The 10834-nt window shown below is 60.5% G+C and overlaps 1 protein-coding gene across 1 annotated transcript; it reads left to right on the top strand.

Moving 5' to 3' along the window:
- Positions 1-4: 4 nt before the first annotated feature.
- On the top strand, positions 5-10331 carry LOC149991257 (filamin-A-like; the record flags this gene model as incomplete). The annotated part of the gene is made up of 22 exons (XM_090264091.1): positions 5-99; positions 189-345; positions 976-1165; positions 1321-1344; positions 3673-3920; positions 4028-4123; positions 4303-4405; positions 4493-4633; positions 4747-4875; positions 5073-5246; positions 5344-5505; positions 5601-5804; positions 5881-6033; positions 6143-6265; positions 6372-6638; positions 6767-6904; positions 7101-7216; positions 7749-7881; positions 8597-8773; positions 8951-9169; positions 9254-9457; positions 9820-10331. Coding segments are annotated over 22 exons (3441 nt in total), but the record flags the coding sequence as incomplete, so codon positions are not given.
- Between the last annotated feature and the right edge of the window lie 503 nt (positions 10332-10834).

Here is a 10834-nt window from a genome sequence, read left to right as displayed (position 1 = left end):
GGACAATGCCGATGGCACCCAGACCGTCAACTATGTGCCCAGCCGTGAGGGGCCCTACAGCATCTCTGTGCTGTATGGGGAGGAGGAGGTGCCCCGCAGGTAAGAGGCAGCTTACTGCTGGGGTGGAGGGTGGCAGACGACATCAAGAGCCTTCCTAACCACTCACAACACACTGGCCCAACAAACAGCCCCTTCAAGGTCAAGGTGCTTCCTACGCACGACGCCAGCAAGGTGAAGGCCAGTGGCCCTGGGCTTAACACTACCGGCGTGCCCGCCAGCCTGCCTGTGGAGTTCACCATTGATGCAAAGGATGCAGGAGAAGGCCTGCTAGCTGTGCAGATCACGGTGAGCTGGCTGCCTTGGGCAGCTTCCTGGCCCTGATGGACTGCCACTCCAGGCACTGGGAAGGCAAGGGAAGACAGGAGCCCAGGCTGGAGCCGTGTACCTGCAGTTGGAGCAGTACACATCTCCCTTGGGGGTCACGCCAGCCAGGGCAGGTCTCCTGCGTCTAGAATGATGATGATAGGCACAGGCTTCCCCATCCACGTACTAGCTCACTCCTGACTTTGAGCACATTACCAAAACCAAAGCCCTTAGTTCCTCAGCTTGCCCACTTGTAACATTCTCCTGGACCACATATAAATATTAAGGCCTTGGACATCCTCCAGGGTAGTTCCGGTGCTGGGGTAGGCCCTGGGGCGGAAGATGGGAGCCGAGAGGTACTCATGGGGATAAAGCCGAATGGGTGCCATGCTCCCTGGCCCTGCCTGTTGTTAAGTGGGGGCAGGGAGCATTGAGCATTTTGGGACTTCTCAAGTAAAGCGTAGTGCTGGATGCAAGCAGCTATTTTGGGCTATGGCGGGTGTCCCTGCAGCAGCAGCGCTTGACACTTGCTCCTTTGAGAGGGCCTGAGGTAATCCTGGGCCTGGGTAGGCTTAGGTCAACCACCTCCTTTCCCTGTGCTCTAACACACAGGACCCTGAAGGCAAGCCTAAGAAGACGCATATCCAAGACAACCATGACGGCACGTACACGGTGGCCTATGTACCAGATGTGACAGGCCGCTACACCATCCTCATCAAGTATGGCGGTGATGAGATCCCTTTCTCCCCGTACCGTGTTCGTGCCGTGCCCACCGGGGATGCCAGCAAGTGCACGGTCACAGGTGAGCCAGCCCGCCATCGGCCACGGCTGTCAGCACGGGGCTTGGGTGTGCCTGTGTGCAAGGGCTCGCTGCTTGGGGCAGCGTGTGGGAGTGGGGGCTGCCCCCTTGAGTGACTCACCTGACCTTTCTCCTTGCTCTCTGCCCTCTCACCTCAGTGTCAATCGGAGGTCACGGGCTAGGTAAGCTGCTTGCCGGGGCCACTCCCAATGCCCCTCCTGCCCAGAGGGCAGCTTCCTTTCCTCTTCCATGCTGATTCCCAGGACAGTTCCAGCTGCATCTCTTGGCAGGGACAGAGTGGGGGGCTGGAGGGTTAGGGCCCAGGGAGGCCTCCGGAGCTGAGCATGAGTGCTCCGGCCCTTCCCCTCTCTGGGCCTCTGTTTTCCCCGTCTGAGAAGTTGGGTTGCAGCTGAGAGCTTTGGGGTGAGGTGCACCCTGAGAGGCACCCCACTGGGGCTCTGGGGTCTGGGGATCTTGGCACCCTAGGAAAGCCCTGGAGGCAGGCGGCAGGCCCTTCTTGCTTCTTCCTTCCGTGTCAAGGGCTCCTGCATTGGCTAAGGGGACAAGGGGTCTCCCCCCAACAGTCGGGAATCCCTTGCCTTGGCCAGATCCACAGACCCTCATCCCCACCTCCCAGGGGCCTCTGTGTCCCGGGCCGGGGGAGGTGCAGCCTGCATGAGCGGGTGGGGCTAGCTGGTAGTGCAGTAGCACCAGCGTCAACTGCTTGGGCGGCCAGCATGGCGGGGCCTGGCCCAGCCTCAGAGCCCCAAAGTGCACTAAGTGGCCCACCCGCTCTCCCTGCCTTCTTCCCTACCCCTATTCCCCCAGCAGTGACGTTATTCAGAGGGTCCCCAACCAGGCATGGAGGTTCTCCTACTGTGGCGTGGCAGGGGAGAGCCAGCCCCAGCCAGGGGCACCAATAAGAGTCAGGGACTACTTAGGAGGCTCTGAAGGCTGCAGGCCTGGAGCTTGGGAGAAGCAGCCAGTGCAGGAGTTAGGGGTAACTAGGGTTTTGCAGCCCGGGCTCATCTGCCACATAGAGCAGGCCCTGGGATCTGGGGTGATAGGCATGTGTGCCTAGGGCAGTGGGCAAGGCCTTGGGGACCAGAGGCAGGGTCAAGCCTTGGTTGAGGAAGTGATCTCAGTTTACCTGGCCACTGTGTGCAGAACAGAGGCGGAGAGCCCAGTTGGAGAGCTGAAGTCACTTTTAGACCAGCCAGAAGGGCAGCTTGGGCCAGGCTTGTGGCAATGGGACTTGAGGGGGGTGTACTTGTGTACTTTGAGGATGGAGCAGCCGAGACCTGCTTGATGGGCTGGGTGGGAAAAGTGGGGATTCGAGGGTAACTGTGAGGTCAAGGTCCAAACCACTAGCTAGATGGTGGGTTCAGGTTCCCAGCTGGGGAGAACAGGTATGGATGGGTATGAGGTGAGGGCCTCCCAAGGTAGTGGACATCAGGGGGCCAGGTCTAGAGCTCAGGAGAGCTGGGGAAGGCCAGCATGGAGCCTTTGGGCAGCAGGAGCCCTTGGCCATAGGGGAGCTCAGTGGCAGGCTGGCTGGGGGGCCCCTGGAACATAGCCCTGGAGCAGGTGCCATGCTCCTGGTGGCTTCCCTGGCAGGAGCCAGCCTACCTCTTACTTCAAGACCTCACAGCCTACAACCCCCCGAGCCTCCACAGCTGAGCCCAGGTCTTAACGTCACTGTCCCTTCCCTTTCCTCAGGCACTGTGGCGCCCTGGAGGCTGCTCAGCTGCTCTGCCCTTGCAACCTAGAGGCGGTGGCTGTGGCTTGGGCCTCCTGTCCTCCTTCCCTCTGGGTGCTGCCACTGCCTGTGCGCTGTGCTGCTAGGGTGCTAACCCCGCTGCCTCCCTGCTTCCCTGCTCCCAGCTCCCTGCCTGCTTCGGGCCATGCCCAGCTGCCCCTCGTCACGAGCCTTTGGTTGAGCAAGCATTCTCAGTTGTCAGGAAACTCCAGTTTCCCCTTCAGGCCTGGGGTTGGGGAGGCAAGTATCACATTCCCCCACACTGCAGCAGGACTCCGCCTCACTGCGTCCGCACACAGCTCTGGGGGCCGGGGCCAGGCCGCAGGGGCAAAGGCAGCTAGCTGTTGGGCCCAGCCAGAGCACTGGCATTGGTCAGCATGGTCCACGGCACCAACTGAGGCTGAGTTGGCAGGCGGGGTGGCAGCAAACGCTTGTGCCCTGATGGCAGCAGCGGCCTCATGGGCCTCCAGGCCCGCCCATCCTCCCAAACACCTGGGTGCCACCCATTGGGCTTTTTCCACATGGGGGCTACCTCCCAAGACAGGACTCCCTGGCCTGAGGTGGCTCAAGGGAACCTTTCCTGCCTTCTGAGAAACTACTCACCGTCCCAGCTTGGGGGGCAGGGGCGGGAGGTCTGGCTGTGCTTGGTGGTGGCAGTAAAAGGCCTGGGCGGGCAGCAGGCAGATGGGAGTGGCCTGAGTGCCAAGCTCATGCACTGGCCTCCCTTTGGGGACCTGCCCTACCCCACCAGGTGCTGGCATCGGCCCCACCATCCAGATTGGGGAGGAAACAGTGATCACTGTGGACACCAAGGCTGCGGGCAAAGGCAAGGTTACCTGCACCGTGTGCACACCCGATGGCTCCGAGGTGGACGTGGATGTGGTAGAGAATGAGGATGGCACCTTTGACATCTTCTACACAGCCCCCCAGCCGGGCAAATATGTCATCTGTGTGCGCTTTGGCGGCGAACACGTACCCAACAGCCCCTTCCAAGTGACGGTCAGAAGGGGCAGGGGGTGAAGGGTCTGGGTGGGACCTGTTCTGTCCCCCCGGGGTTCCTCTGTGATGGATGACAGAGTCTCCAGCTCTTGTGTGTTGCTCTGCAGGCTCTGGCTGGGGACCAGCCCACGGCACAGCCTCCACTGCGGCCTCAGCAGCTGGCCCCACCATACACCTATGCCCAGGGCGGCCAGCAAACCTGGGTATGGCCTGGCCTGCCTTCTGCCAGCTCACCTAGCTCTAGGGGACATTTGGGGGCTGGCCAGCTGGGTGTCCCGTGAGGCCCTGTTCTGACACATGTGAGGAGGGACCCCAAATCCTCCTGCTTGGGACTCCCTCAGCTCCTACAGCTCCTCACTTGGGCCCTCTGTCTCCGCTACAGGCCCCAGAGAGACCCATGGTGGGCGTCAATGGGCTGGATGTGACCAGCCTGAGGCCCTTCGACCTTGTCATCCCCTTCACCATCAAGAAGGGCGAGATCACTGGTGAGTGGGAACAGGAAGGAGCTTGGGAGCCGCAGAGGTCAGAGTGTGCCAATGGGCTGCCCTGACCCCGGCCACGTTGCCCTACAGGGGAGGTGCGGATGCCCTCTGGCAAGGTGGCACAGCCAGCTATCACCGACAACAAGGATGGCACTGTGACTGTGCGCTACGCACCCAGTGAAGCTGGCCTACACGAGATGGACATCCGTTACGACAACATGCACATCCCAGGTGTGTCCCTACAGTGTGCCACCACCACCTACCTCATAAAGGCCCGGGCCTGGGGGGAGGCCTTGTGGGCAACCCAAGGTCCCCATTCCACATGGCCCCTCTTCCTGCCTCAGGAAGCCCCCTGCAGTTCTACGTGGATTACATCAACTGTGGCCACGTCACCGCCTACGGGCCTGGCCTCACCCACGGAGTAGTGAACAAGCCTGCTGTCTTCACAGTCAACACCAAGGATGCAGGAGAGGGTGAGTGGCAGCTCTAGTCTTGACCTTCTGTGTGCCGCGGGATGCCCTCATCCTGTGGAGAGCTGGACACAGGAGAGATGCTCCCGGACGGGGCTCCCTGCCCTGCCACCCTGGCCTCTGCTTGCCTGTTGGGGCTCTTCCTCATCAGTGCAGTGTCCCTGGGTATAGTTCCCACCCTCACCCACAACTCTCTCCAGGGGGCTTGTCCCTGGCCATTGAGGGCCCATCCAAAGCAGAAATCAGCTGCACCGACAATCAGGATGGGACGTGTAGCGTCTCCTACCTGCCTGTGCTGCCCGGCGACTACAGCATCCTAGTGAAGTACAATGACCAGCACATCCCAGGCAGCCCCTTCACCGCCAGGGTCACAGGTGGGTGCCACTAGGAACAGTGACAGAAGAACACAGGTGGCAAGGTGGGTGCAGTTCTCTCTTTGCTCCTAGACACTCAGTGACTGTCCCTTGCCAGGCGATGACTCTATGCGCATGTCCCACCTGAAGGTGGGCTCTGCTGCTGACATCCCCATCAATATCTCGGAGACGGACCTCAGCCTGCTGACGGCCACTGTGGTGCCACCCTCGGGCCGGGAGGAACCCTGTCTACTGAAGCGGCTGCGCAATGGCCATGTGGGTAAGAGCCTGAGGGACAGGGCCTTCTGGAAAGGAGGGAGGTTGGGGTGGGGGGGGCACGCCTTTCCCTGACTGACATCCCTGCTCTGCGCCCAGGGATCTCCTTCGTGCCCAAGGAGACAGGGGAGCACCTTGTGCATGTGAAGAAGAGTGGCCAGCATGTGGCCAGCAGCCCCATCCCAGTGATGATCAGCCAGTCAGAGATTGGGGATGCCAGCCGTGTGCGGGTCTCAGGCCAGGGCCTCCATGAAGGCCACACCTTTGAGCCCGCAGAGTTTATTATTGACACCCGTGATGCTGGTAAGTGGCAGTAGCCTGCCAGCCAAGGTGAGACCACTATGCTTGGCTTCCTAAGTCAGGAATGTCTCTCCTACAGGCTACGGCGGGCTCAGTCTGTCCATTGAGGGTCCCAGCAAGGTGGACATCAACACAGAGGACCTGGAGGATGGCACATGCAGGGTCACCTACTGCCCCACGGAGCCTGGAAATTACATCATCAACATTAAATTCGCTGACCAGCACGTGCCTGGTGAGTGCAGCACAGACACATCTGTCCCGTGGCTAAGCAACCCTCTCTATGACACTGCAGGGCTAGAATGTAACCTGGGTGGGGTATGGACTGTGCTTTCTTCCTGCAGGCAGCCCCTTCTCTGTGAAGGTGACAGGCGAGGGCCGGGTGAAAGAGAGCATCACACGCAGGCGACGGGCCCCTTCAGTGGCCAATGTTGGCAGCCATTGTGACCTCAGCCTCAAGATCCCTGGTAGGAGCTATAGGGAGCCAGGGAAGAGTCCTGGGGAGTGCTGGTGGTCCCAGGCAGAAGGGTGGGGCCTGGAGCTCCTGGTCACCAGGCTATCGCCTACCTACAGAAATTAGCATCCAGGACATGACAGCCCAGGTGACCAGCCCATCGGGCAAGACCCACGAAGCCGAGATTGTGGAAGGGGAGAACCATACGTACTGCATCCGCTTTGTGCCTGCTGAAATGGGCATGCACACAGTCAGCGTCAAGTACAAGGGCCAGCACGTGCCTGGGAGCCCCTTCCAGTTCACTGTGGGGCCCCTTGGGGAAGGAGGAGCCCACAAGGTCCGTGCAGGGGGCCCTGGCCTGGAGAGAGCTGAAGCTGGAGTGCCAGGTAGGCCTGCTTTCTGCCAGGTTCTTGCTCTCCTGGGCAGGGTGGGGATTGAGGAAGATTAGCCGTGCTTTGAGGGGGCTGAGGCCAGGGGTTGCAGCCCTCCATGAGGACACACTGCTTTCCCACAGCTGAATTCAGCATTTGGACTAGGGAAGCTGGTGCTGGGGGCCTGGCCATTGCTGTCGAGGGCCCCAGCAAGGCTGAGATCTCCTTCGAGGACCGCAAGGACGGCTCCTGTGGCGTGGCCTATGTGGTCCAGGAGCCAGGTACTGAGGGCCTGGCTGGGGTCAGGGGAGGCACTGCCTCGGTGTGGGGTGTTGGTCTGGGTCTATGCAGACAGCCCCACTCAGCTCCCACCCCCCACCTTGACCCAGGGCCACCTAGGCTGTTTGTAGGAGGCTGGAGGCTGAAACACTGGAAGTGGGGGTCTCCCAGCATGCCTTCTGTGCTCTTCCTGCCCAGGTGACTACGAGGTCTCAGTCAAGTTCAACGAGGAACACATCCCCGACAGCCCCTTCGTGGTGCCTGTGGCTTCTCCGTCTGGCGACGCCCGCCGCCTTACTGTTTCTAGTCTTCAGGTGAGGCACTGAGAGAAACCGCCCGCCTAGGGCTCCTGGGCCCGGCCAGACCAGAGCCGCTGCATAGAGCAGGCCTCAGCCCTGTGCTGAGTGACCCGCCCAGCCCAGCTCAGGGCACCGGGCCTCTGCTCTGGCCGGGTACAGCCCACGCTTGGGGTTGGCAGGAAGCACCCCTGCCCACCGTGTGGAGTTTTTCTCGTGTCTCAGGTCTAAAGGCTTTGAACAGAAGCCTGTGCCCCTTGAGCACCAGGGCTGAGGTTTAAAGAGGGACAGCCTGCAAGGGCTGACTGCTGGCCACAGGGTGGGGCCGCCTTCCCTTCATGTTGTCCAGGTGTGTGATTGCAGAGCACATGGGTCTGGGGGCGGGGGCGTGTGCCTGTAGCTTGCTGCCCCTCGAGAATCAATGGCTCTCCCTCTTTAAACCAAGTTGGACGCCAGATGGGTAAGTGCAACCCTATGGGCCTCCTGCTTCCGGGGCCCTGCCCTCCCTCGCCCTGGCTGCCCTGTCTAACCACGTGTGCTGTGCTTCCAGGAGTCAGGGCTAAAGGTCAACCAGCCAGCCTCTTTTGCAGTCAGCCTGAATGGGGCCAAGGGGGCGATCGATGCCAAGGTGCACAGCCCCTCTGGAGCCCTGGAGGAGTGCTATGTCACAGAGATTGACCAAGGTGAGGCCCTGTCCCTACCCGGCTGCCCAGCCACCTGCCCTGGCCCCGCTGGGAGCAGCGGGCCTGTCCAACTGGCTGGAATGGAAGCAGGCAGAAAGTATGAAAGGAAGGTACAGATTCTGTAAGCAGCCAAGACAGGGCCCACATACCTGGCCTCCCTCAGCCAGGCAACCCTGCCACTACTTGGGAATCTGGCTCAGCAGCCACGGCTGCAGGCAGTATGATGAAGTCTCTCAAAGGAGAGACCTCAAGTCCAGCCCCGTTAGCCAGGGCATGGCACTTACAGACAGACCTGGGGCAACCCAGGGGTGGGAAAGGATGAGAGCTAGTGCTGGGCAAAGTTGGACTAGTCTCACAGCCTAGTCCTGCCCCTTCCCAGCTGTGGGACCTCAAGCAAGTTCCTGTCTGCCTCTGAGCCCCAGTTGCCATAGCATTCACGATAACCTTTCTAAAGAGGCAGTGTTTTGCTTGTGAAGGATTTCAGTCCAAATAGAGTCCCAACAGGCTGCTTGGGCATCTGAAGCTTCACCCCTCAGGTTTTAGGAGATCTGTGCTGTGGGGTGTGAGTGCTCAGCGTGGTCCATGGAAGAAACTGAGTGAGTTGCGTGGACCTGCTGGACTCACACTGGTGGGCAAGGGAAGCTCCTCACAGATGCCACTTGGTCTGTTTTGGAGGAGGGACCCCAGGTCCACAGCATGCCCCTCTGCTTCTCAGATAAGTACGCCGTGCGTTTCATCCCACGGGAGAATGGCATCTACCTGATTGATGTCAAGTTCAATGGCACCCACATCCCTGGAAGCCCCTTCAAGATCCGAGTTGGGGAGCCTGGGCATGGAGGGGACCCAGGCCTGGTGTCTGCCTATGGAGCTGGCCTGGAAGGTGGTGTCACAGGTAGGTCAGTGGGTGTGGCTTTCAGTGTATGGACACAGCTGCTAGGGCCCCTTCTCTAAGATCTCAGTGGCAACAGAAGGCACACAGGAGTGATAAAGCTGTTCTCTGGGGTGGGGATTGGGGGCTTGGGGTGGGAAACGGGCCAGACCAGCTCTGCCTGACCTACTGTGCCCCCAGGGAGCCCAGCTGAGTTTATCGTGAACACAAGCAATGCGGGAGCTGGTGCCCTGTCGGTAACCATCGACGGGCCCTCCAAGGTGAAGATGGATTGCCAGGAGTGCCCTGAGGGCTACCGCGTCACCTATACCCCCATGGTACCTGGCAGCTACCTCATCTCCATCAAATATGGTGGCCCCTACCACATTGGGGGCAGCCCCTTCAAGGCCAAAGTCACAGGTGAGCCTCGCACCAGACTGCTGGTGCCCAACCCAGCACCTGACACTCTGGCTAACTCTTAGCCCCACCTGCTCTGCCCTGCAGGTCCCCGTCTTGTCAGCAACCACAGCCTCCATGAGACATCATCAGTATTTGTGGACTCCTTGACCAAGACTGCCAGTGTCGCCCAACACGGCACCCTGGGCCCAGGTCCCACTGATGCCAGCAAGGTGCTGGCCAAGGGCCTGGGGCTGAGCAAGGCCTACGCGGGCCAGAAGAGCAGCTTCACAGTGGATTGCAGCAAAGCAGGTGGGTGCCTGGAACACAGGAAGGGGGGTTGAGGGGTTGGGAATGCCTTTGGTGTTGTGGCTGTCACTTCTAGAGCCACTTCCCATCTGGGCTTCCCTGCCCTTTCCCCTACCCTTCAGGACGGTGCTTTGAAGGAGCTAGAGTTTCCTGTGCTGGCCTGGGGTGGGGGCAGGGGTGCTGGAAGCTCTTTAGAAAGAGCTGTCACCCTGGAACAGGCAAAGGGGACAGGGGAGGATACAGGACAGGACGGGGGGGGGGGGCGGCGGGGCGGTCAGTGTAGTTACAGCTAAAAATAGGGGACTTGGCTACCTCTTAGCCCCACCTGCTCTGGGACTGAGGCCACTTCCCCCCTCCCCCGCCAGGCAACAACATGCTGCTAGTGGGGGTACATGGTCCCAGGACGCCATGTGAGGAGATCCTGGTGAAGCATGTGGGTAGCCGGCTCTACAGTGTCTCCTACCTGCTCAAGGACAAGGGGGAGTACACGCTGGTTGTCAAGTGGGGTGATGAGCATATCCCAGGCAGTCCTTACCGTGTCCTGGTGCCCTGAGCTCTGTGCCTGTGCCAGTGGCAACTCCCAGGACCAGAAGTGGCCCCCCGCCCCCACCCCCTGCTCCCTTCCCAAGCAGCCCCCCTCCTCTCCTCAGCCCTGGATCCCTGGCCAGCCCTGGCCACCCTGTCACTGCAGCCAGCCCTGCCCTGCGCTCACCTGCTTCCACTTGGACAAAGGAGAGAGGCGAGCAGAGGGAGCCATTGGTGGCTCCACCTGTCTTCTTTGCTTCTGGGAGGGGTGATGGGTGGGGGCCTGTGCACGACCACCTGCTAGTTCTCTGCCCTATCCAAGAAGAATAAAGTTCAGCTTTCATTCTCCTGAGAGTGGCTCTAGCTTTCTTACAAGGGTGCCGACAGGGTAGATGGAAGCATGGGCCCAGGCCACAGGCTACTGGATCTCCAGGCTTGGCCCCCCCTTCCCACTGCTCTGGCACCTAGGGGCTCCTGCTAACCCCCACCCCCTGACTCCAAGAGGTCCCATCTGCTCTTGCCTCCTCTGCCTCCCTGGGTACAGGTCAATGCAGGGCAGTGGGTGTGTAGCACCCCCAGAACAGGAAATGTGTCCCAGTCCACACCAGGAATAAACACTGTTCTAGGGAAAGGCCAGACCATGGCCAGGTTTCAGGATGCAAAGTGCTGGGTGGGAGGACCAGATAGGCTTGAAGTCACAGTAGGCCATCTCCTAGGCATCTTAAATGTGCCACCATCCCCCAGGGGGCAGATTGCGGGTCTCAAGGCCCCTCACCAGGCAGGCAGCAGTATTCAAGGAACTGCCAGCTAGCTAGCAGCAGAGTTTGTGCCACTCCCACCCAATTCCAGGTGTCC

This window comes from Furipterus horrens, unplaced genomic scaffold (assembly GCF_987537825.1).
Source record: "Furipterus horrens unplaced genomic scaffold, mFurHor1.1.pri manual_scaffold_17, whole genome shotgun sequence".
Taxonomy (NCBI): Eukaryota; Metazoa; Chordata; class Mammalia; order Chiroptera; family Furipteridae; genus Furipterus; species Furipterus horrens.
The sequence above is the reverse complement of the archived record's forward strand: the minus strand, read 5'-3'. Positions and strand labels throughout refer to the sequence as shown.